Source organism: Chelonia mydas, chromosome 11 (assembly GCF_015237465.2).
Source record: "Chelonia mydas isolate rCheMyd1 chromosome 11, rCheMyd1.pri.v2, whole genome shotgun sequence".
Lineage (NCBI taxonomy): Eukaryota > Metazoa > Chordata > Testudines > Cheloniidae > Chelonia > Chelonia mydas.
Genome location: NC_051251.2, coordinates 2,213,918 through 2,240,055, shown reverse-complemented (window position 1 = coordinate 2,240,055; position 26,138 = coordinate 2,213,918). Strand labels below are relative to the sequence as shown.

Below are 26,138 nucleotides of genomic sequence, written 5' to 3'. Positions count from 1 at the left end.
TGTCAGCTGCTTATCACTTTGCCAGATTTTACCAAGTCTGGCTGAAGTCCTCCACGCTTGGCCTCTGCTTCCGGCTGAAATTTTGGGGAATGTTTCAGCAAGAAATATCTCAGCCGGTGCCAAGAACAAGATCAGAGGATTAGACTAAGATTGCCCGTTTTACTGCCAATTCCTGTCGCTGTTTGGTTGAAATGTGCTAACGCCTCCATGCTTTGGAGCAGGGCCTTGCGATTTGGCAGTGGGGGGGGGGGAATTTGCCCTGGTGTCAGAGATCTGCCTTTTGCCGTCGTGTCGAAAATCCACCAACATTTGGTCCAGACTTTGAGAAGAAACCTGCTTGCACATGCTCGGTAGAGACTTGTTAGCATTTGACAGCTAAATTCTCAGAAGATTCCGTCTGCACTGAGCATGCTCCAGCCCCACGGCTCCGACACTAGACCAGAGAGTCCAGGCACCGTCCCCGCAGCGCGACTGAGCATGCTCCACCCCAGAGCTGCAGGGCTGACTAAGACTTTCCCTGCAATTGCTCCTCTCGGCTGCTGAGGTGCCGGGACTCAGAGCAGAGACGGTGCCGTCCGTGCAGAGCGGCGAGGGGCAGAGACAAGCTGCCGTGAGGTGCTGGGTGGGGGCATGTTTCCGTCCCCTTGGCTGGTGCCCAAGATGCCGGAGAAGGAGGCAGCCCCATTCAAACGCAGCGGGGACAAGAACCAGACTGGGCTGGGGCTGCGGTAAAGGGTTGATTGGGCCAGGCAGCCTGGGCTGGGGAGAAACTCAGCGTGATGGGGCTGAGCCATTGTGGGCATTGGCCGGGGCAGGCTCCTGGGGAAAAAGCGTCTCTAATTCCGAGACCACAGCCCGTCTCGTCACGCAGACGCCCCGGGGGGCCGAGCTGAGGCTGCGTGGCCAGGCTTTGTCCTGGCGTTTCCGAGCTCTGGGCTTTGCGGCCTCAGCACCGCTCCTCTCCTGCAGTTTGTTGTGCGGCAGCTTGAACCGGGCGAATCAGATCGCAGGCCCCTCCCCGGCTAGCGATGCGAGTTTGGGAGCTCACTGGGGCAGGGACCGTGTCTTCCCAGGCTGCCTACGGCGCCGCTGGGCACTGCTGGGAGATGAATACGTATTTTTGCGTGTGCGCGTCAGGAGTTCGCCCCCCAAGATATCTGGCTGGATTATGGGGAATTTCGCACTCACGAGAGACGGACCGCTCCACACCCAGCTCTGCCGGTGCCCCTCACTCCCGACCCGCAGCCCCCTGCTAGCCCAACCGTGCCCCCCAGCCCTGCCAGTGCCCCTCACTCCCGACCCGCAGCCCCCTGCTAGCCCTGCCCCCCACACACCCGACAATGTACCAACTTCCTGACCGGCAGTAGCGATGGCATCCAGCCCTTGGGAGTCCCTGGGCAGATATGGGGAAATAGTGCCCAGCTGCCGGGTGGTGGGCGATTTCTGGTGGGGACGAGGCTGGGACCGACTGGCGCCGCTTGTGACCAAAGTCACGGTGGGAAGCCTGCACCCAGAGCCGCAGGGCTAGCCCCCTAACCTCTGGCAGCCCCTTGTCGGCCGAGATCCCCACATGCTGAGCGCAGCAGGGGCTTAGGAGCAGGAAGGATTAGTCTGTGTGCCGCAGCTCAGCCTGGAGTGGCGACCCCATCAGAACTCCCCGAGGGCCCGAACGCTTCCCGTTGGCTTCAGCGGGCCCCTCACTGGGCTGCCTCAGCAGCGGGATAAGAACCGGGAGGCTGCAAGGGTTAGCGGACAGCTGTGCCTCAGTTTCCCCATCTGTGCCAGGAATGACGATGCTTTCCGCGCCTTGGGTCATTGGCACAAGTTACCAGGGGACCTGGGGGATTCTCTGACCCTTTATAACCCCAATGGGACACGTGTCCAAGGGAGCTGCTCCAGGAATGGCTTTGGGGCAGTTCTGTGGCCGGTGTCGTACGGCCGGTCAGACTAGATGATCACCAGGGTCCCGCTGGCCTGGGAATCTAGGGATCTGTGCTGAATTAGTGACACGTCCCAGGAATGACAAACCTCCAGGGAACTCCCGCTGCGGCAGGGAGTGGGTCAGTCCTTAGAAGGAAACAATGGGCCAGTGACCATGTGCGGTGCAACCAACCTCCCCAGCTGCTTTCTGGCAGAGCCAAAACCCCAGCTGAGTTTCCTGGATTTTGTTCCCCTAAATGCCCCCTGCAGAGTGTGAGATCCACTCTCACTTCCCAGCCTAAGCCTTTGCGTTGCTGTGAGCTGTGACAGCTGCTGCCTTCCGCCCCAGAGGTAGCTGCATCTCCACAGCGAGCAGAGGGGCTCCTGTGGTGATCAACACTCTGTAAATGCCGAGGAGACCGAGTTCGCTTGGCAGCTTGTGCAGAGCAATACAGGCGAAATCTGGAGGGGCTGGTGAGCGAACCAGCCGGGCAGGGCCCAAGCCAAGAACAGGGGCAGCAGCAGGGGGCTCGGCAGGGCCTGGCAGGGCCATTCCCCTGCTCCTGGGGCATCCTCCCAGCCCCGCTCATTCCTGAGCGGGTCCCCTCACCGGGGCAGGGGGCGGAGTGGCCAGGAGGCAGGGGTGTGGTGTGTTAATTATAGATCCCCCCAGGTTCGGAGGGGAACAAGCTCAGACAGCCCAGGCTGCGGTGGAGGAGCCCTCGCCTCGCCCTCCCGCACGCCCCCCCCCCAGCTTTGCAAGGAAAACAACTCGCTGGATCCCAGCGACATCCCCTTGCGAGAGGCAGGAGCCCGACGGAAATGAATATCGCAGCTCGGCTTATGCCGGGCCGTCTGGGCAGCGGGAAGGAGGGCAGGCCTGATAAGGGGGCAGCTGAGCAGAATGGGGGGGCGGGTAGCCCTGGGCTATGTACTAAGGGCTGGGGGCGAGGGAGACCAGAGGCTCCGAAGCCCCCTGCGCTTGCTGGGCTGTGTGTGTCCCAGCCCTGCCGGGCCAGCTGGCCGGGGTGAGCTGCAGTTCGGCATTTGGTCCAACGGCCCTCGGGCTGGTTCATCATTTTCAGATGAGTACGGAGAGTTCTCTCTTAATGAAAGTCTGGGCCCCTCCGGCTCAGCCAGCCACGCCTCCTGAGAGACCCTGCCAATCCCCAGAGTACCTGACCCCCACGCGCCCCCCCTCCCTCGCTCGCGCCATCCCCAGCACTCTCCGGAGCTGGGCAGCTCTGGGGACATGAAGCACGGAGAGACCGCGGCCCAGAAAGGAACGGGAAGGAGCAGCTCGTGGTTCCGGTGCAGAGTCAGGAGACACGGGTCCTCGCCACAGGCCGAGGGTGATACATGATAAGGCCAACCTGGGGGCCTCACGCCCCCTCTTTGTGCCTCAGTTTCCCAATCTGGAAGCCCTGGGCTGTGATACCCTTGCCCCGTGTTGGGGCGGTGGGGTTCCTGCAGGAGAGGCTGGGAGCGCTTTGCGATCCTTGGAGAGGGCAGGTTACCACCCGTGTGTCTGTACGCACACCGCTGCGCTCTGCTGGATGGAGTGAGAACGGCGCCACCGTGGGTCATGGCCCCTGCGCACGGGGATTCGCTAATGCAGGAGGGACGCTCATACAAGACCCTAGTCGTCAACGGCAGCTGCCCGGGTTCTGTAACCCAAGAACTAACCTATAGCCCTCTCCCTGCCAGGGCACCCAGTGGAGGAGCCGGAGTTAACCACGTCTCACTCCCTGCCCTTTGGCCTGAGCACAGGCCTGTCCAGCACGGCTCAGAGGCAGCGGCCCCACCCCACCCCAGAGGCGGCTGCATTTTACTGAGCGCAGGAGCGACGGCTGGACTTTGTGTATTGCCAGTTAGTTTGTGGAGCACGTTGGGGGTCTTTGGATCCCCAGCGAGGGGAGAGCAGCTCTGCCTTTGGGAGTTAAAGGAGCTAGAGACATATATACATTGGCCAGACCCCATCCCAGGGGATGCAGCCGGTTCTTACCGCTCTGGCACCAGGTGGGGCCATGCCTCAGTTTCCCTGCTGGGCCCATGGTCTGCAGTCTCGTAGCTGGGTAAGTTCGTGCCTCAGTCCTCCAGCCAGAGGGCAGCCGCTCCCCTTCCAGGACAAGGAGAGACCCCGACACAAGCCCCCTTTGACTGTCCCCACCCACAGCGTTCACCCCACTGAGGCAGGGTTCCAGCAAACATCCCCTCCCAGCCCCCATCCCGTCCCGTCCCCACCAGTTGTATAGGTGCCCAGGGCCCCCCTCTGCTCCAGCCCGCACCCACCGTGTCATGGCCACAGCCAGGTGCTACCCACTAGTGCAGGTCAAAACCTGCCCCAGGGCTGCCCCAGAGCTCCTTGACCCACCCGCTTCCGGGGCACCCCCAAACCCTTTGGCTGCAGCTGGCCCTGGGTCAGGGCATACTCCCAGGCTTGGCTTGGGCCTGGTCTTGCCCAGGCAGACCGAGGAAGTTGCATTAGGTAGCTCTGCAGTCACCTGCTCCCTGGGACCCTGCCGCCCATCAGCCCCGGCAGACGACAGCCCCCAGAATGCCCTTGTTCTGGGCCATGGCCTCTGGGCTCCTTTAAAGGGCCCCCGTAGACCCCGCTGGAGGGGTGGAACGGACAGGAGCGGGGCCGGGTCGGGAGGGCTAAGGGGGCAGCAGCAGCAGGAGACTCAAGGACAAATGCAGCCCGCGAATCCGAGAGCCTCAAGCTGGGACACTGTCTCCCCATGGGATGGGGCAGGAGCCGTCAGCCCAGGACTGGCCACAGCCCCGGAGAGGGCCAGCCCTGCCCTGGATGTGGGGGGCCCCCATGGGGCTTTTCTCTCTCTGCGGCCGAGGAATCGTTCCGTGCACCGATCCCTGCCGGAGGGGATGGGGCTGAGCCGGCTCGGGACGCCTCGCCCAGCTGCATGGGCCGGGTGGCAATCCAAGCTCAGCCTGCTGGCGGCAGAGAAGGGGGTGACTGGGGGGGGGGGCGGGGGGGGGGGGCTGGGAAGCCAGAGCCCACCGGGACACAGCCGTGATGCTTATCGGGCATGGGCGTGGCGGCAGGAAGGCTCAGAGTCCATGGGGGAGGCAGAGATTGGAGGGGGAATCCGGGGTCGTCTGTAGTCGGGCGTCCCCGTCTTCTCCACCCTGCGGCCACCCGCCTGGGTGGGTTGTCGGTGGGGATCGAACCTGGGACCTCTCCATCTAAGAGCAGGAGTCTCTCGTGCCTGCGCTGAAAGGATGGCGTTAGCAGGAACAGAGACCAGCCGTAGGGTGGGGGAAGCCCTATATTGTATGAATGAGGGTTACCCCTCCCCACCCCACTGACCCCCGGACCCTCCTCGGATAGATACAGGCTGGGCAGAGTTTGGTTTTTCTCTTTGTAATTTTGAAGAGCGATATTGGTATTGATTTGTGATCGATTCAGACTGGCAGGGCTGTGGGACGTTACAGAGGGTCGGACAATGCCGGGGGCGGGGGGAAGGAGGGGAACCAGGACTAGTTAATGGCAGTGGATGGTGAAGACTTGTTCTGGTGAAGTTCAAGGTCTACTGGCCAGTTGTGTGAAATCGACGTTTTTTATCAACATTCACCCACAAAAATCCAATCCTCCCAACCCGGTTCTACCGTGGGCAGATTCTCCCACTCTGGACACAGGGCGGGAAGGCCTGGACTGGTTTGTGGGGCCGCTCTCAGGACCTGGGGAGGAGCTGAGGGCAGAGGGCTGGGCAGCAAACCAGAGCTGGGGGCTGGGGCGGACAGTCGGGGGTCCCCCCGTGCCTGTCTCCGTGTCGGACCCCAGGCTGCTGCTTGGTGTGCAATGGGCACCATGATTCCAAGCTGCCACAATCGGCTTATTCCACCCCCCACCCCACCCCAAAGACCCTCTGGTCCTGACCCTCATAGGAGGAGAATCAATAATAAATCATAATAATAAATCGTCCCTAAGGCCCCCGCCTTGGGCAGCTGTAGTATCAGGAGCCAGAAGGCCGGGCTGATCCCTCCCGTTCACACACACCCGGGCTGCAGCATCCCTTGACCTTGTCGCTGGAGGCTGATGGTGGGGCATCGGGAGGCAAGCCTGGGAGCTGGGGAGGAACTTGGCAAGCAGCCAGGGGTCTTCCTGGGGCTTTATCACCGGGCAAGGTCGTTCGGCTCTTCTCCCACAAGGTAAACAGAGAACAGCCCCTGCTGCAAAAGCGCCTCCCTCCCCCGGGGAGGAGACATTCCAAGAATGTGCGGCACGCTGCAGCCCGCCCCGGGCACTGCCCACCCTGGGCCCGGGCTGAGACGCCGTGGAATCAAGGGCGGGGCTCAGCCGGGCCCCGCTCTGCAGGGGGGTACAAGTGCCTGCCCCCAGCACATTGTTGTAATAGCACCTCGGTGCCCATGCTGTGCAGCCACCCGGCGAGACACAGCCCCCGCCTCGAAGAGCTCGGGAGCGAAATAAACCGGGCAGGCAAAGAGTGGGAGGGGAAACTGAGGCACAGAGAGAGGACAGGACTTGCCACAAGCAGAGCTGGGACTAGAACCCACTTTTCCTGATGCTCAGCCTGGTGCACTAGCCATTGAGCCAGGCTGCCTGTAGCGTGCCCTGCTCGCTGCATTGCCCTGGCGAAGGGCCTGGCCGGCATTGTGTCCGAGCGCACGGCCCTGCAGAGCTCTGCCAAGAGGGGCAGGGCCAGACGTAGATCTCAGCAACGCTGGTGACAATCCAGGGCACGGCTATGAACGAGTATTGATCCGTGATCCACTCACAGACCAGGCCCCCAGCGTGCCAGGTGCTGTCTGAACCCAGAACAAGGAGAACTGCACTGCAGTGACTCCGGAGTGACACCCCACTCAGTGAGAACAGGATCAGGCCCTCGCAGGCTGCTTTCCCTCTTTGGATCGTGGGGGAAGTCGAGGCAGAGTCATTCCTGGTGTAACGCGGTGTGACCTGGGAGGATTGACACCAGGTCTGGATTTGGACCCGTGTCTGGTGGGCCAGGAGAGCCTGAAACCACCAGGGTGTCCTGATAAGGCAGAGCTGGACAGTATTTTCGTGTGTACAGAATACACCAGCCACACAACGGTCCCTCTCCCCTGCTCAACCCCCCATCCCTCTTCCCCCCAGACTGACCCGTAGCAGAGGGGGAGCCCTCACTCGCGGGGTTGCAACGGCAGTGCAATAGTCGCTGATATTTCTACAGTATCTGTCACTCCTCCCGGCATCTACTTGGCCCACTAACACCACAGCAACTGCTTACACTCACCTCACCCACCAAGGAAAGGCAGCCACCTCTGGGGTGGATTCCGGCAGCTGATCAGCTATGCAGGGACAGTACACAGGAGCATAGGGCAGGAGAATTCAGGGGCCGGTTGACCTCACAGGCACAGGGGCAGATTAGAAATAAGCGAGTGATTTTCTCTCTCTTACCACGGGGCTCTGCCGTCAGCCCAGTGCCCCCTGGCACCATGCTGGGGCACTGGGGTCAGCATGAGCCGGAGAGGAGAGCGCCCCCTACTGAGTCACCCCCTGCACGCTCTGGAGCCGCCCCCCGCCCCTAGTTCTGGCACTGGTGTGAGCTGCATGGAGGCAGGGCCCTCCTTTGCCTCCTGCGTCTCTCGGGGCTCGTTCTGGAGCTGAGCTGGGCTCGTGGAGCCAGGGGCTGGTCGCTTGGCCAAAGGCTTGCAAGTCCTGCCAGCAGCCTTTGGCACAACAGGCTGGGAGGGGCTGCCAAGGGACCTGGCAGGGCCAGGCCCCCACCCCCTGTCCGGCAGCTCCCCCAGCGCATCGAGGGGCAGCTGCTCCCAGGCTGTGAGAGTTGCCCCCGGCGGGGCCCTGGAGACACCATCCCATCCCGCCACCGTGCTCGGCACCTGGGTGGCAGGCTCCCTGGAGAGATCTGGAGGACCTCAGCTCCACCTTGCCCCCTCCCCAGTGCCCGGCTTCCCCAGAGAGCCCAGCGCCTGGAGGGGAGCAGCTGCTGCGACCAGCCCAGGCTGCCCCAAGGGAAAGACGGGAGCTCGCTGATGTGCCGTCCCCAGCCATCACCACCCCTGCCTCAGTCGAGGGGGCTCAGAGGCTCAGGGTCCGTCTGGGCTCTTGGCTGCCCGTGGGTACCCACAGGGCACCAGCAGCACCCACTGACGCTGGGGAGAGGAGGCAGCTCTCCTCGCGGTCCCATGAGGCCCTGGCCGTGCGCTGTGGGAGAAGAGGGCATAGGTGGGCTCGGGGACAGGGCTCCCGGCACAGAGAGCCCCATGGCAAGGGGCACAGAGACAGTGCAGACAGGCGGCGGGGCCAGTGGGTGACACAGTACGAGCCAAGAGTGGACACCCTGGGAAGGGCCTTGGTGGGGAGGGCAGGCCGCGGGGGGCATCAGGCTTCGGCTGAGGAGGGCTGTGGTACAGGGCCTGCGCCAGCCCGCTGGGGAGCAGCGGGCTCCCCGGTGCCCCAGCTGCTACAGCGCTGGCCTCCTCCGCTCTCTCCCTTCTCCAGGGCAGTGGGCAGCCCCCTGGTCATGGACCCCAACAGCATCTGCCGGAAGACCAAGCGCCTGGCGGGGAAGCAGGCGGAGCTGTGCCAGACGGAGCCCGACATCGTGCAGGAGGTGGCCAAGGGCGCCAGGCTGGGGGTGCGGGAATGCCAGCACCAGTTCCGCTTCCGCCGCTGGAACTGCACCAGCCACAGCAAGTACTTCGGCAAGATCCTGCAGCAGGGTAAGGCTGGCGGGCCAAGGCGATCCCTGGGGCCAGGCTCCCCCCCGGAACCCTGAGGACAGCTGGAAACTCCCCCCCCCCGTGCTATTGCGGGAGGGGCTGGCCGGTGCCTAGAGACGGAGGGCTGGGGAATCGGAGCGGGGGCTCCAGCCTAAGGGAAAAGGGAGGGGGCCAAGCCCCACGGCGGAGGGAGAAGTGGGTCCCCACCTGTCTGGAGGCTCTCAGAGGGGGCTGTGTGTGTGGGGCACAGATCAGCCTGTGCGTCAGTTTCCGAGTCAGTATCAGAGGGGGCTGTGTGCGTGGGTGTCACGGAGTCCCTGGGCGATGCTCTGGAACTGCTCCCTACGAAGCCAGGCAGGACTCTGGGGAAGTCTCCTCTCTGTGAGCAGCCTGTCTGCAGGACACACAGCTCACCCGGCTTCCCCCTTCCTGGGTCTGACCTCGGAGCATTCAGCCTCCTCTGCCCCTCCGTGCGCTTCCCACAGCCAGTCCGCCCAGGCGGGGTCCTGGGGAAGCCAGAGGGTCCTGCCCCCCAACTCCGCAGTCAGACGGGACTCTCAGCCAGCCAGTAAAACAGAAGGTTTATTTGACGACAGGAACATGGTCTAAACCAGAGCTTGTAGGTGCAGAGAACCGGACCCCTCAGCTGGGTCCATTTTGGGGGGCAGTGAGCCCGACAACCCCATCTGCCCTTCACTCCATGTCCCAGCCAGCCCCAAACTGAAACTCCCTCCAGCCCCTCCTCCTCTGGGCTTTGTCCCTTTCCCAGGCCAGGAGGTCACCTGATTCCTTTGTTCTCCAACCCTTTAGCTCTCACCTTGCAGGGGGGAAGGGCCCAGGCCATCAGTTGCCAGGAAACAGGGTGTGGGCCATTCTCTGTGTCCAGACCCCTGCACACACCTGCCCTCTAGGGCTCTGCAATGATCATATACCCTTATCCCACCACCCAGACACTCAAGAACTGCATAGGGGAAACTGAGGCACCCCCACACTATTCAGAGGAAACATTAAGAACAGTCCCACTTCGTCATATCTCTCCCCCCTTGGAGATCGAACTGAGCGGGGTCACTTTAGCTGGTGACCTGGGGAAGTTCGAAGCCACCAGCGTTCCCATGGATGCCCCAGCATCTCTCCCATTCCTTGGTAGGAGTTACACCAGGCCCTTCCAGTTTCACGCCCTCCCTTAGGTCGGGGGTGGTCGATCGCAGGCCGCATGTGGGAAAGTTTATGCGGCCCGTGCCCTTTGGCCACCCCAAAACCCCAGGGGATCAAACTGGGATTGGGTCTTCTCCCCAACAAGCTGGCCAAACACAGCCACTTGGTTATAGGACTGTTTAACTTTCTTAACAGCTTTCACTTCATCTGAGACCTTCTCAAAGCTATCCACACTGGATCTTTCAACAGGAAAGTCAGTGGATCCATTCACAACAGAAAATTTCTGGCTGTTAGGAACTGGAACTTTCTTGATTAAATCACTTTCACACCCTTCAGTTGCAGTAAACTGCTTGCAAAGACTCCATGAGGATTCCTTTCCCTAGGGCTTTTCTATGCAACAATTCACCCCTCACAGAAATTCTGCTCTGACCCTCTTCACCTAGGGCTTGCTCTAGAGGAACACTTTCCTGAGCAACAACAGACTCTTTCTGGGTCTCCCTTACATCCAGAATTACCTCTGGCCCATCCGGTGGATTCCTACACAATCCCCTTTCAGGCAAACTGACAGACTTCCTAGATAAAAGGTCAGAAGCATTCTCCTTCCCTTTGCCACCCACAAGTTCAGGAATCTTTTCCTTCTTGCTACAGGTTTCCACACCCTCAGTAGGTAACACAATCACATCACCTTCATGCTCTCCTTGTGCCCTGGCTAGGATCTCACCCTGATTAGACAGAGTTGCTGCACCCTTTCCCAACAACACACTAGCAACAGGCAAAATACAAGCACCAGAATTGTTGGGTCTCTGGGATTTTACATAGACACTAACTGGATGTGACCTAGTTACAGGGCCGTTCTCTCGAGCAGACTCAAACTTAGGACCCTTCCCTTCCTGGGCTTTAGCTGAATCCAGAACTAGCTCTGAGACAACTGCACGACCCTCAACCGTCACAGGCTGAAAGGCCCCTTCTGTCTGCTCCACACACAAAGAAGAGCCGGACACACTTTTCTCCTTTCCCAGACACCCAGCTTGGGATCTCTTTCCCCTGGTCCCAGCACACAAGGCTGGTCACAGACAACTGCTTGGAGACCAGGGTAGCTCCCTCCAGAGGCAAGTCAATACCCCTGACAGACACAGGCACATTTCCTTCACGGTCACAATTCTCCACCCAGCTAACAGGTAAGGTCCAGGGACGCTCATCTTCCACTCTCCTCGCCTTCCCACCCTGCTGACTAGACACAGCCATCAGCTCACAAGGCTGCCTAGGCTCATCCAAACTTTCCTTACCAAGCACCTTGCCACTCCCAACAGATCCCCTGCCCTGCCTGTGTCTCCCCCGACTCAGCTGGGGTCTCAGCTCCCCCCTGTGCTCAGCGCTGCCCTTGCTGTCCCAGTGGGGTAGGCAGCGAGCTCGCTGCTTTCCTCACTGCATCAGAGCCAGCCTGAGCCCCTTCTCCGGTGTGAAAGGGGGCGGGGAGCATCTCTCTGTCCCACCCAGCCCCAGGGGTCTGGTTACAGGCAGGCAGGTAGCCTGAGCCCAGCAGCTCCTCCCTGCTGCCAGCCAGGTCATCTGCATTTTCACTGACCATTTCCCTCTCCACCGATTGGTTCCCTGGATTCAAATTCAAACCCTTGGCAGTTACCGGAGCAGGGCCTGGATCCTGTCCCAAAGAGACACAGTCACCCCACACCAGGGTCTCGCAGCTGGTATCCTGGAGAACCCCAACAACCAGCCAGCCCCACCCCTCCTGGGTCTGCACAGGGATCTGGGCCATAGGCAGGGCGAGGGGCTTCGTCCCTGGGACCCTCACCCAGCTCACCCAGCCCCTCAGCATCTGAGGCTGCACCACCCAGAGCCTGACAACAGTTCTCTCTGTCCCAGGGTCTCGCCACCCCAGGAATGTCTCCCCATTGACCTTCACCTTCCACTCCCACTGAGGGTCTGAGGGGCCTGGCCCCAGGAAACTCCACACAGACATAGAGGTTGGGGTCAGGAGTGGAAGCCTGTCCACCTCCCCACCCATCTGGCTGATGGAGTCTATGGCCTTGCGACCCAGCAAGGGAGCTAGACACCGGGGCTTTTCCGCAGGGTCCCCCTGGTTCAAATCACCAGCCTGCTCAAAGGCAGTGAGTTGGGCATCCACATCCCCCCCCCCCTTAACCAGGGGCAGCAATTTAGTCTCGAGGTTCCCTGTGGAACTGGCACCCCGGGGTCTATCCCCACTCACCCCTGGGAGGTCCCCTAGGCCTCTCCGCTCCACCACCGCCAGTTCATGCTGCTGCTGCTTCTGCAGCTCTTTCTCGGGCTCTCGCTGTCTCTCACAGTCCTCTTGCTCTCTCGGACTCAGCTCCAATCCCGTCCGTCTCCGATCCCCCGATGGGGAACCCGATCGTGAAGACCCCCGTCTGGTCGGGGACAGGAGTCTTGGCGATGCCTGGCTACCACTCCAGCTGCTCCCAGATCCTGCTATAGCCCCATTTGGGGTCAGGAATCTGCTCCTTAGAGCGGTCATCCTCCTCCAGCTGCACAATGAACTGTGCTTTGGTGAACTTTCCAATGCTCAACCCTCTCTTTTTGCACAGGGTTACAATGTCCTTCTTGAGGAGACGGTGACAGACCATCACTCCGCTCTTCCCAAGTTGTTGTGGACTCACAGGCCTGTGTGCTCTCAGCTCCCCACGGTTTCCAGGGAGAACCCCTAGTGTGCCAGCCCTTCTCGAGGTCACCACCTCTTTGCCAGGGTCGAGCCGCAAACTCCTCCGCCCCTGGGACCACTCGCTGCAATCCCCCGGGGGACCCTGTTACTGCAAAAGTCCTTCTCTCTGGTCACACGCTTCCAGGGGTTAACCGCCCCCTGAAACCATCTCTCTCTGAATCTTCAGCATGCCTGGTCCCCGTCAATCCCCCTTCGTTTTACTGCTCCCCAGTCACTTACTGCAGGAAGCGCCGTCCACGGGGTGCAGTAGATCCCACCGCTACCATCAGTTGTCACGGAGTCCCTGGGTGATGCTCTGGAACTGCTCCCCATGAAGCCAATCAGGACTCTGGGGCAGTCTCCTCTCTGTGTCTTCAGGACACACAGCTCACACAGCTTCCACCTTCCTGGGTCTGACCTCGGAGCATTCAGCATCCTCTGCCCCTCCGTGCGCTTCCCACAGCGAGTCCGCTCAGGCGGGGTCCTGGGAAGCCAGAGGGTCCTGCACCCCAACTTCGCAGTCAGACGTGACTCTCAGCCAGCCAGTAAAACAGAGGTTTATTAGACGACAGGAACATGGTTTAACACAGAGCTTGCAGGTGCAGAGAACAGGACCCCTCAGCTGGGTCCATTTTGGGGGGCAGTGAGCCAGACAACCACGTCTGCACTTCACTTCGTGTCCCAGCCAGCCCCAGACTGCCTCTCCCTCCAGCCCCTCCTCCTCTGGGCTTTGTCCCTTTCCCGGGCCAGGAGGTCACCGGATTCCTTTGTTCTCCAACGCTTTAGCTCTCACCTTGAACGGGGGAAGGGCCCAGGCCATCAGTTGCCAGGAAACAGGGTGTCACCCATTGTCTGTGTCCAGACCCCTGCACACACCTGCCCTCTAGGGCTCTGCAGTGATCATACACCCTTACCCCACCACCCAGACACACAAGAACTATATAGGGGAAACTGAGGCACCCCCACACTATTCAGAGGAAACATTAAGAACAGACCCACTTCGTCACAGTGGGGCACAGATCAGCCTGTGCGGCAGTGTTGGGGAAGCCCAGCAGGGTCCTGCCCTCAGGCCGGGGCCAATCCTGGCTCCTCACTGAAGGAGGGATCCCCCAGGCAAGGGAGGTTGGCTGGTTTGGAGCAATACGGACCCTAGCCTGGCCTCCCAGGCTGCGCCCCACCACCTCCTCTCTCTGGGTCAGGGCAGCCCCTGCTCAGCTAGGCAGTGTCTCTGCACAGACGATCAGCTGCCGGAATCCACCCCAGAGGTGGCTGCCTTTCCTTGGTGGGTGAGGTGGGCGTAAGCAGTTGCTGCAGCGTTTCTACCCCCTCCAGCGGGTGGGTGCTGAAGCTGCTGCCCCCAGGAGGACAGCTAGGCCCCTGCCTCCTGCTTGAAGCCCTGCCAGAGCCGGGAAGAAGCTGCAGAAGTCCGTCCCCCCAGCACTGCCGCCCCCTCCGGCCAGCCAAGGAGTGATTAACCGACCTCCCTGCGCCCGCTCCCCTGGGTGAGAGCCAGGCCACGGTGCAGGCCCCCGGGGGCGCCGGTTAGTGCTCCACGGTGCAGCAGGGCCGAAGGTTTACTGCCGGGACATGTCTCCCCGTGTTGTAATGAGCCAATTACCCGTGCTCCCAGCCACCGTGGGGCTTAATAATGCTCAAGAATGCCTCCGCGTCTGGCAGTGATTTACTGCGCCCCGAGGTGGCATGTCCCCCCCTCCCCCCCGCACGCCACTCCCTGCATGCGCTTGCGTGGAGGGCACCGGGGGCGGGGGAGGCTTGCAAATAGCTTGCACGCAGCCTGCGGGAGAGGGGCACGGGGGTAAGGGGGGGGGCCAGGGGGATCTGCCATGAGGAGGGGGCACTGGGATGGGCAGTGGGGGTTAGGGATGTAGTTTCGCTCCTTCCCTTGGCTGGTGCCTGGCCCAGCTGTAGCCAAGTCTGTCCCCCCACTCCCCACCCCCCGCCTGCAGAGCCCAGTGTCATGTAGGCAGCTGCACGGGCGGTGTTCCGCGGATGGCCGGACCTGGGGGGCGCTTGCCCCCTGCCACGCTGGGCTGCCCTGGCCCTGTGGGGCGTGGCTGTCCCTGGCCCTGTGTCGGGCCTGTCCGAGCACATGTGGGACCCCCACCCCCGGCCACCCTAGGGGACATAAAAGCCCCAACCTGTGCCCAGCTGGGGGGGGGGGCACAAGGGAATTTAGTGCCCCCTGGCTGCAGCTCAGCTGTCGCCCACACTGGCCCTACTGCCAGGAACCAGGAGAGCTGCAGGTGCATGTCCAGCCACTGCCCTCTACTGGTGGGACTCAGTGCTTCCACTGTGTGTCATAAGCCCTGTAGTGCTACGAGCTAATGGAGCTCTGGACCAGGCAGGCGGCGTTTCCTGCTGTCTCTGAGAACGCCCCGAGGGCCCTGGGGGCAGCACAGTGACACCCTGGGCAACACTGGAGATGCCGTGTCCCAGCATGCAGTGCGGCTGGGCTGCCTGGATCGGCACGGAGCATTGCATGCTGGGAACTGCCACTTCCTAGGGCCGCAGCAGCACTTCTGGGCTACCCCACCTAGCAAACCGCGGGAGCACCCGGGCCTGTGCATGCCACTGCCGGGTGCGCCCAATGAGACGCCCACCTTCCCTTTGGGCTCCAGCTGCTGCAAAGGGGCTGGGGCATCCTGCATGTGTCTGGGGCAGCTCCCTGCTCTGGAGACATTTATCCCAGCAGGGCCAGTGCCCAGATTTCTCAGGCAATGCCCATTCCCACCCGCCCTGAGGCCAGTAAGTTCTCAGAGGGAGGCGTGCGCTGTCCCAGGGAACAGCAAAGACCCATCCCCACAAGCGTCAGGGCACTAAATGTGCCCGTGACCCCACTTCGGAAGGCCAGGCCGGCTCTGGTTCTGAGGCGGGACTGCAGGGACCCCCGTGATGAATGCAGCGCCCACCCTTGCCTTTGCTCCATGCACATGTACCGTGCTGGTCAGCCGCTGTGTCCACCACATGGCCTCACCTGGCCACAGCCCCGAGCCAGCAGCCCTCCCCTCCCACGGGCTCTTGTAGGAAGCAGTGAGGGGCAGTGGCTTGTGCTGTGACCCCCACTCCAGCCCTGTGGGGGCCGTGGATCTGCCTTGGGACAGGGAAGAGAAGGAGGAACCCACCCTGCCCTCCTGCCCCTGCCATGATCTCCCAAGGGGAGAGGTGGGAGCCCTGTCCCACACCCCAGCTTTCCCACCGGGAATGACGTGGCGTTCTCCCGTTGGTAGGAGCATGGACCTGCAGCTCTGGGGGCTGCGGTGGTGCCGGGGCCCTACCCCGGAGGACAGGGAACGTCCCAGCTCAGAAGGATGAGAAATGCCAGCTCAGGACTCTGGGATGGGGCCCCGTGGGACCAGCATGGCTGAGCTCCCCTGGAACCCCTGCATCCGCCCCCGAGCAGGCAGCCGACTAGCGCCGAGCCGTTAGAGACACAGCCGGTGTTGCTGGAACACCGTCAAGGGATGGGGAACCCAGCCCAGGCCGCCAGGGGGTCCAGCGGGTAACTTCTGTCCCCGTTAAACATTTGCACCTTACGTCGACTCTGAGTCGCTCTAGCATAAGAGCATCAGAGCGACCAGACTGGGTCAGACCAAAGGTCCATGCAGCCCCGTGTCCTGTCTGCCGACAGCGGCCAACGCCAGGTACCCCAGAGAGAGTGAACCCAACAGGCAATGATCAAGTGATCTCTCTCCTGCCGTCCATCTCCAGCCTCTGACAAACAGAGGCTCGGGACACCATTCCTTACCCATCCTGGCTAATAGCCATGAATGGGCTTAACCTCCATGAATTTATCCAGTTCTCTTTTAAACCCTGTTATAGTCCTAGCCTTCACAACCTCCTCCGGCAAGGAGTTCCACAGGTTGACTGTGCACTGCGTGAAGAAGAACTTCCTTTTGTTTGTTTTAAACCTGCTGCCCATTAATTTCAGTTGGTGGCCCCTAGTTCTTATATTATGGGAACAAGTAAATAACTTTTCCTTATCCCCTTTCTCCACACCACTCATGAGTTTATAGACCTCTATCATCTCCCCCCTTAGTCTCCTCTTTTCCAAACTGAAAAGTCCTAGCCTCTTTAATCTCTCCTCCTATGGGACCCGTTCCAAACCCCTGATCATTTTAGTTGCTCTTCTCTGAACCTTTTCCAATGCCAGCATCAGCTGCTGGGTCTCGTTAGCCCTTCATCTGCTAGGTCAAAGAAGCATCAGCTGTCAGAGATCGCCTCCCCGGGCAGGTCCTTCTGAATGCTGATCAGTCACCGCTCAGCCTTCTCCTGGATACCTCGCCAGGTGGAGCCGGCGCGGCTCTCGCTCTCGGGCAGGTTTTCCAGCCCTCGCCTGCTGGGCGCCCTTTTCCGAGCCCTTTCCCATGAGGCGCCGTCCTGGACGTGGGGCCTCCAGGTGGGTCCTGGTCTGGCTGATGCCATGTGCCGAGGTGACGCCGGCTCCAGGACACGTTTCCTATGTCCTTCTGGACGCAGAGCACTCTGTGGGGAGCTCACCAGGATGCCTGGGTCCTGTGCAGAGTTGCTGCATTGAGGGGTCTGCCCCACGCCTGAGCTAGGTTCTGCGTTAGCAGGCACAGGACCGGCCCTTTGGCCGTATGAGACGGCACAGTGGAGACCCAGGCGCGGAGCAGCAAGTGTAGGCAGCTTGGTGTCTGGAAACCAGTGAGGGGGCACCCCCTGCTTTGAGATCAGCAGAGTCTGGGGGCTCTGATCCCCTTGGGCGACCGCTGCTGGGTGCTCTGTGCCCAGATGCCATGGTGACAGGCCCAGTGCAAATGCATCTGCGAGGCAGGTCAACTCTGTCACCACATCCCCTCCCCTGGCTCCCACTACCCCACGCCCCCGGCCTGCGCCCGTCACAGCGGTGCCCCTCTTAGCCCGCTCTCTTGTCTCCGAGCACGTCGTCTTTAGCCCAGGGCTGGTCTCTCCCTGGGCATCTGGGCATCGCCTGGCCCGATGGGGGTGGCTATCCTGAACGAGGACCCAGGGGGCTAGTGCAATGCCCCCCGTGGCCAGGCCCCACAGCCCCCCGGGGCCAGGAGCTGGGCTCCCACATGGGCTGCAGAGGGAGGGCTGGGGGCCCTGCCGAGCGCTGGATGGGCCCCAAACCCTGCGGTAAGTGCCGCAGTGCCAGAGCCGCAGCCGAGGGGGTGATGCTGCTCGAATCGTTCGCTGGGGCTGCCGGAGCAGGTCCGGGCAGGGGAAGGATGCTTGGAATTCGTGTCCCGGAGCAGAGATGGGGAGAACACGCTCATAAGAAATAATCCCGCAGGGTGGAGGCTGCTGCTGGGAGAGTGAGGGGGGGGGGTGTGAGCGCCCCAGCATCGCCCCATGGGGAGGCACCGGGCAGGGCAGCCTGGCACGTGCCCCAGGAGGGGGAGATGGGCCCCAGTGGGGCCTCCCCAGCTCCGTCACCTCCCCGCCAGCCCCCAGTTGGACTCTCAGACTTTGCAGCTCTGGGGCAGGGGGGAGCTGAGGCCATCTGGGGCATTAGCTGCCGGGATCTCCTGGCGCCCCCTGCGGGCTCAGAGCCGTCACTGACACAATGCTGAGCTACTCGCATCTGCCCTCTACTGGCTGCAGTCAGCACCGCTCAGTGTGGGTCAAAGTCCCTGTACTGCTTGTAACTAATGGGGAGTTGCCTTTAGCTCGAGGTGGGGACCCATGCTTTTGGGGGCTCAGGGAGTTGGGGTGGGAGGGCAAGAGAGGCGTTGATTCCTGTGGTTGGGGTGCTGCACACAGGGACAGTCTCTGGTGACTCTGATCTATGCCCCCCCCATTGGCTCCAGGAGGTGTCCCTGGGGTGGGGGATGGGGTTAACCCTCCTTGGAGGGACTGGGTGGGGGGGCTCCGGGACAGTGAAGGGAACCTGGCCAGGCTGGACAAGCTGCAGCATCCCCCCAGCTGCCATCCTGCCTCAGAGCATTAGTGCAACCCGCCTCGCAGCCCCAACCCCGAGCCCCTGTCCCCACCTGCCCCACAGAACCCCCCTGCCCCCCCCCCGAGGTCCGAGAGTGACCAGTGAGCCCCCGTGCAGAGGGAGGCCTCATGGTGGGGGTGTTACATTTTCCAAGCCTATTTCTCCCGGCAGAGCCTTTTGCAAACCAGACACAGGGACCCCCCCCCACACCCCCGGTGACAGGAGACCAACAGCCACCTCTGGGGCAGCACAGGGTACCCGCTGCACAGCCCACGGCAGCCTGGGGGAGGAAGGGGAGATGCCAGGGCAGGGGGGAGGGTTAGAGTGGCATTGCCCGAGCCGGGAGGGGTGGTCACGCCCCAGCCCCTGGCAAAATCCCCCCCCAGGGGTACCCGCCAGCCAGTGCCCCCTGCAGCATAGCGCCCCCTCGCGTTGCTTGCCGGCAGGTTGCCTCCACCGCCCCGGGGGCCACCGGCTGATGCTGCTTCCCCCCCCCCAGATATCCGGGAGACGGCCTTCGTCTACGCCATCACCGCGGCCGGCGTGAGCCACGCCGTCACCCAGGCCTGCAGCATGGGCGAGCTGCTGCAGTGCAGCTGCGAGGGGACGCGGAGCCGGGCTCCCCCGCTGCCCACGGCCGGCCCGGGCCCCGAGGGCTCCACCTGGGAGTGGGGCGGCTGCGGGGACGACGTGGAGTTCGGCTACGAGAAGTCCCGGCAGTTCATGGACGCCAAGCGGAAGAAGGGCAAGAGCGACATCCGCACCCTCATCGACCTGCACAACAACGAGGCCGGGCGCCTGGTAAGGCCACCGCCGGGCCGGGCCGGCCCCCTACCCCGTCCTCCCTACCCGACGGGCAGGGCACCTGCCAACCACATTCTGCCCTGCCCTGCCACCGCCGGGCCGGCCCCCCTACCCCGTCCTCCCTACCCGACGGGCAGGGCACCTGCCAACCACATTCTGCCCTGCCCTGCCACCGCCGGGCCAGCCCCCTACCCCGTCCTCCCTACCCGACGGGCAGGGCACCTGCCAACCACACTTCCCCTGCCCTGCCACCGCCGGGCCAGCCCCCCTACCCTGTCCTCCCCACCCGACGGGCAGGGCACCTGCCAACCACACTTCCCCTGCCCTGCCACCGCCAGGCTGGCCCCCCTACCCCGTCCTCCCCACCCGACGGACAGGGCACCTGCCAACCACACTCCCCCCTGCCCTGCCACTGCCGGGCCGGCCCCCCTATCCCGTCCTCCCCACCCGACGGACAGGGCACCTGCCAACCACATTCTGCCCTGCCCTGCCACCGCCGGGCCGGCCCCCTACCCCGTCCTCCCTACCCGACGGGCAGGGCACCTGCCAACCACATTCTGCCCTGCCCTGCCACCGCCGGGCCGGCCCCCTACCCCGTCCTCCCTACCCGACGGGCAGGGCACCTGCCAACCACACTTCCCCTGCCCTGCCACCGCCGGGCCGGCCCCCCTACCCCGTCCTCCCCACCCGACGGGCAGGGCACCTGCCAACCACACTTCCCCTGCCCTGCAACCGCCGGGCCGGCCCCCCTACCCCGTCCTCCCCACCCGACAGGCAGGGCACCTGCCAACCACATTCTGCCCTGCCCTGCCACCGCCGGGCCGGCCCCCTACCCTGTCCTCCCTACCCGACGGGCAGGGCACCTGCCAACCACACTTCCCCTGCCCTGCCACCGCCGGGCCGGCCCCCTACCCTGTCCTCCCTACCCGACGGGCAGGGCACCTGCCAACCACACTTCCCCTGCCCTGCCACCGCCGGGCCGGCCCCCCTACCCCGTCCTCCACACCGGACGGGCAGGGCACCTGCCAACCACACTTCCCCTGCCCTGCCACCGCCGGGCCGGCCCCCCTACCCCGTCCTCCCCACCCGACGGGCAGGGCACCTGCCAACCACATTCTGCCCTGCCCTGCCACTGCCGGGCCGGCCCCCCTATCCCGTCCTCCCCACCCGACGGGCAGGGCACCTGCCAACCACACTTCCCCTGCCCTGCCACCGCCGGGCCGGCCCCTACCCCGTCCTCCCCACCCGACAGGCAGGGCACCTGCCAACCACACTTCCCCTGCCCTGCCACCGCCGGGCCGGCCCCTACCCCGTCCTCCCCACCCGACAGGCAGGGCACCTGCCAACCACACTTCCCCTGCCCTGCCACCGCCGGGCCGGCCCCCTTACCCCGTCCTCCCCACCCGACGGGCAGGGCACCTGCCAACCACATTCTGCCCTGCCCTGCAACCGCCGGGCCGGCCCCCTTACCCCATCCTCCGCACCCGACAGGCAGGGCACCTGCCAACCACATTCTGCCCTGCCCTGCCACTGCCGGGCCGGCCCCCCTATCCCGTCCTCCCCACCAGACGGGCAGGGCACCTGCCAACCACACTTCCCCTGCCCTGCCACCGCCGGGCAGGGCCGGCCCCCCTACCCCGTCCTCCCTACCCGACGGGCAGGGCACCTGCCAACCACATTCTGCCCTGCCCTGCAACCGCCGGGCCAGCCCCCCTACCCTGTCCTCCCCACCAGACGGGCAGGGCACCTGCCAACCACACTCCCCCTGCCCTGCAACCGCTGGGCCGGCCCCCCTACCCCGTCCTCCCCACCCGACGGGCAGGGCACCTGCCAACCACACACCCCCTTGCCCTGCCACCGCCAGGCCGGCCCCCCTACCCCGTCCTCCCCACCCCACCCCATCCAATGAGCAGGGCACCTGTTAACCACACTCCCCCCCTTCTCTGCCACAGCCCAGCCATGCTGCCCACCAAGTACCATCCCCCTGCCCTGCCACACTGCCCACTGAGTGCCAACCCCCCGCCCTGCCACGGCGCTGCCCGGCCACGCTGCCCACTGAGTGCCAACCCGATGGCCCTCCAATACTGCACTGCCAGGCACAGCCGCACGCTGCCCGCCAAGCCTGCACCATGTACCACACCTAGGTGCTCCTTTGCTTGACACCCACCAGCACACACCCACCTTCCCCCCCCACCCCCAACAATTCCCTCCCCCATGACCCTCCCCCCCCGGCAGGGTGCCTGCCCGGCCCTGGAAAGCCTGACACCCACCCCAGTTCTAAACCCCCCTGCCTCAAATCTGCTCCGGCCCTTGCTGCAGAACCAAGTTTTATTCTTCCCAAATCAGGCTCACCTAGTGACCTGCCTGGGCACTGCCCGTGCCCAGCCCCCTGCCAAGCTCTCCCTGGCCCGGTGCCCATCCCCAGCCGCGCCCCGGGACGGCTCTGGTGGGCACTGGTCCAGTCTCTGCTGGCAGGTGGCTGGTGAGGTTGGGTCCAGTTGCCCTTATGGCCCCCCCCCCCGGACACTCCTGTCCCCCCGCACTGTCCAGCACCCGGTACACCCCCCTCCTTTGGGGGGGCCGGCATCCCGGTGGGGTTTGAGGAGAGGCTCGGGGGGAGGGCGGGGGCCAGGGGGCCAGGCAGGGGACCCCAGTGCGGGGCGGGGGGGCCGGGGCCGGGCCCCGCTGAGCGGCCCTGTCTCCCCCAGGCTGTGCGGAGCTACATGCGGACGGAGTGCAAGTGCCACGGCCTGTCCGGCTCCTGCACCTTGCACACCTGCTGGAAGAAGATGCCGCACTTCCGCGAGGTGGGCGACCGCCTGCTGCAGCGCTTCAACGGGGCCTGCCAGGTGATGGGCGCCAACGACGGGAAGACGCTGCTGCCCGTGGGCCGCGGCCTCAAGCCCCCCGACCGTCAGGACCTCGTCTACTCGGCCGACTCGCCCGACTTCTGCGCCGCCAACCGCAAGACGGGCTCGCCGGGCACGCGGGGCCGGGTGTGCAACGGCACGGCCCCGGGCGTGAGCGGCTGCGACCTGCTGTGCTGCGGGCGCGGGCACCGGGCCGAGACGGTGGTGCTGGAGGAGAGCTGCCTCTGCCGCTTCCGCTGGTGCTGCGTGGTGCAGTGCCATACGTGCCACGTGCACCAGGAGCTCAGCCTGTGCCTCTGAGCCGGCCGGGGGCCCCGCGGGGCCGGCCCCGGGCGCCGGGGGGGTCTCCGTCCAGCCCCCGGGGAGGGGCTTGGCCGCGCCCCGCCCTGCCGGCCGGGGCCCCGAGGCCTGGGGGCCGGGCCGCGCCGGGGGGCGACGTACACAGACTCAGCGGGGAGGAGGCCGGACTCGCTCCCCAGCGAGCCCGCATCAGGCCAGGCTGGCGCCCGGGCTGCCCCTTCCCGGCTGCCTCCTCGGGCCCCTGCTGCCACCGGGCCGGGGGCTCCGCGGGCACGGGGGTGACACGAATAAAGATATTTAAACAGAGTCCTGCCCCCTTTCCTGGAGCAGGGCTGCGGAGGGGACGCCAGCTTTGGCCGCACCCCAGAAGGGGATGCTGGCTGGGGGGCAGCCAGCCGCGGCCGTGCCCCAGAGGGGACCTTCTCCGGGGGCACCCACACATCGCCACACCCCGCAAGGGAGATTCGTTCGGGGCCCAGCCGGTTCATGAACTGAACATACACTTGGTCCAGCCCACGTCTGCCCCGGCTCCTGGGTGCGGCTCCCCCCGAACCGCTCACTCAAGCTGATTAGTCCCGGGGGCTCTGTCCCCCCTGCAGCCATGCTGAGCCCCAAGCCACAGGGGGCCCGCGGGGGGGGAGCGCCATGCTCCAGGGAATGGCGCGGGTGACTCAGTAGGGGGCGCTCTCCCCTCCGAGGCGGCATGGACCCGGCGCGCCCCTCGAGGTGCATCTTTCACTCGCAGCAAACAAGTCAGGCCCCCCCTGTAACGAGCCCAGGCCTCAGCTCACTCCTGCCAAGCTCCTCACTCCGGGGCCTGGCTCATTTCCAAGGGGGGTGTTGATCGCCGGTACCGCTGCCAGCTTGCGCCCCCTCCAGCCAAGGAGCTCCCCCCATCTCCGCTGCCCCGAGGTGGGAATCGAGGCAAAGCCACCTGCTCGAAGGCGGCCTGGAGAGTTAGCAGCAGAGCCAGGCCTGGACCCGGGCGAGATTTTTCAGACCCATCGGTGGTTCGAGGGAAATGCACTTTCTGGCCCCCCAGGACCGTCTGAAGACGGCCAGCGGAAGTAGCTGAGGCTCTGCGTTGCATGCCCCGGCCCCCTGCCCCCTTTATAACCGTCAGTCCAGCCGCTAGGTCGCTCAGGGTACATCTGCGTTACAATGAGATGCCCGTGGCTGGACGGTGCCAGTGGACCCGGGCTGGCAGGGCTTGGCCGTGGGGCTGTAAAACCGCAGCACAGATCTCCAGGCTCCAGGACCCTCCCCCCTTGTGAGGGATTTTTCTGACCCCTCCCCAAATTCTGACCAAGTTCAGATTCAGTTCGACGTGAACCAACGTCGGTTTGTCACAATTTTTGCTGGCCCTGCCCCCGACCCGTCCCACTCAGCTGTTCGCCCGGCTCTGCCCAGGCATCGGGACCCAGCTGGCAGTGGTTGGTACTGTCCCACATGCTCCGGGCCCACGCATGGGAGGGTCACGCTCCTGCCGCGCCTGACGGAGAGTGATCTGGGCTCGGGAGGCAGCAGGGAGTGGGCAGTGGGGCAGAGATGGGCCAGATGGCTGAGGGGGCGGAGATGCCAGGGTGGGGAGCCTGGCCAGCCCCTCCTAGATGGCTGCAGGGCCGGTCAATGGGCAGTTCCATGCTGGGGATGGTCAATGGCCTGTTGCGGCCGGTGTTGGGGGCGAAGGGAGAAGCCCCCAGCACCTTGCCAAGCAGTGCTCGACCGGGGGCTGGCCCGATCCCCACGCGTGCCCTGAAGCAAGAGGAGCAGGGCCGGGTTTGAGGCAGGTGCTCACCCTGGGTGCCAACTTCTGGGGGTGCCCCCCCCCATGGTCTGATTGGCAGCTGGTTTTGCTCTGCTGATTGGCTGGCTGTTTTGCTGGAGGAACGGTTGGCTTGGCCGCTTCGGGGGGCCCCCTGGAAAAGTTTTCTGCCCTGGGGGTGTTCTTGAGGAGGACGGGCAGTGCGGGCCAGGCTTCTCCTCGGTAATGTCACTGCAGAGGCTGCTCTTGGCCATAGAAACACCTGACCCTTCGCTGAGTTCTGCGCTTCAATAATGTATCCAGTAGCAGTGAGTTCCGCAGGCTGATTAAACACCTGCAGAAAGACGTTTCCTTCCAGCTGGGGCGGCTACTCAGGGTGTAGTCTCTTAGGGGGGCGCTGCAGGGGCACCGGAGCTGCCCCCTGCTGGCCACGCACGGCTCCGCTAGCTTCTTCGCGTCACACCCGCCCCCTGCCGGCGAGGGAAGCGCTGCTTTGGGGATCACAAAGCCCCCTGGTGAATGGTTAACGCTGCCCCGAGAGGGCTGGCGCGGCAGCCCCTAGACGTGCCAGCTCTGGCTCTACAGCCCATCAGGGAGGCACGGACAGCGCCTGCCTCTGTGTCTGCCCAGCGCTGCTGCCTGGACCGAGGTGGGAAAGGAAAAGCCAGGGAAGCCTGGCGTGAAAACCTGGTATTGTGTGTGTGTGCATGCTTGTGTGTGTGAGTGGCTCTGTACGCAGGTGTGCGCACGCTCGTGCATTCCTGCATGTGTGTGCATGCTTGTGTGTGAGAGTGCCACTGTGTGAGTGTGCGCACACTCTTGCATTTGTGTATGCCAGCATGTGCACGTGTGTGTACGCATGTGTGCACATGATTGTGTATTCCTGCATGTGTGTGCACGCTTGTGTGTGCGCGTGCATGTGTGTTTTACTGTGACTGCCTGTGTGTGTGTATTTGCACGCTTTTGTGTGCGCTGACCTGCCCCCTCTGGGAAGGGGAGCAAGCAGACTGCAGAGCATGGGTGGAGTGAGTTTGACGGGTCTCAGGCTCCCGTTGCTGGTGACTGTTTGGATGACTCACTAAACCACAAGTCCTTCAGCCAGCAGGCCCATCTGTGTTCAAGAGGGGCCCAGGGCTGGGCTAGCAAAAGGGCCTGTGGGTCAGGACTGAGGGGCACCAGTGGGAGCTGATGGGGGGAGTGAGGGGCCTGGGCCCTGTCCCTGTCCCACCCTTATTTGGCTTGTGCCACAGCCCTGCTAAAATGCAGCCACCTCTGAGGGTGCAGCAGCTACACCTGGGGGCTCAGTCTCCACGGCCCGCTCGCTCTCCGGCCGGCTAGCACCGGATAGTGGCTGCTTTGGGGAGGCCGACAGAGCCCAGCTTCGGGGCGGGGAGGGGGGAACCGCAGCCCAGTGGGCCCAGAGCCGAGGCACCCCCCGCACACATGGCAGCAGAGCAGAACCGGGATCCCCTCAACCTGTCAGAGGGCCCCCGGGGCGGCTGAACGTGCCTTTGTCCTCACTGCAGCATCCTGGGGGTCTCCATAGCACCCCTCCCCCGCCGTGTCCCAGCATCACCGCAGAAACACCCCAGAGCCAGCTGCTCTCGGGTGGCGGGACGGGGACGCTCAGCAAGCTGCCCATGCACGTCCCATTCTGGCCAGCAGAGGGAGGCCTGGGCCGATGTAACAGGCCAGCAGGAGGGGGAGGGGGGCGCACGAGGGACTTTCCCTCCTTCTCCCCCTAAATGGGGTGAATTCACCCCAGCGTGGTGTGTCCACTGGCTGCAGCCCCTCGTGCTCTGGGTGCCCCGGCCTGCCCGAGCTCCCCGTCCAGGGCTGGCCCCTCGACCCGCGGCCCCCCCGCGAAGCCGCCTCTGAGCACCCAAGCCCCGTCTGGCCCGCTCCAGCTGCCTGCATGGTGCCAGGGTGCTGCCCGGCAGAGGGAGGGGTGCCCAGAGCAAACACCCGGAGGCTCGT

At 64.0% G+C, this 26,138-nt stretch overlaps 1 protein-coding gene across 1 annotated transcript in view; it reads left to right on the top strand.

Annotated features, from left to right (window-relative positions):
- WNT6 (Wnt family member 6) overlaps positions 1 to 22,396 on the top strand; it is a 30,939-nt gene extending 8,543 nt beyond the window's left edge. Inside the window, exons 2-4 of the mRNA XM_037912906.2 lie at positions 8,408 to 8,628; positions 18,922 to 19,223; positions 21,935 to 22,396. Coding sequence (XP_037768834.1) covers positions 8,408 to 8,628; positions 18,922 to 19,223; positions 21,935 to 22,396 — 985 coding nt within the window. The remainder of the gene's footprint in view (positions 1 to 8,407; positions 8,629 to 18,921; positions 19,224 to 21,934) is intronic.
- Positions 22,397 to 26,138: the final 3,742 nt, after the last annotated feature.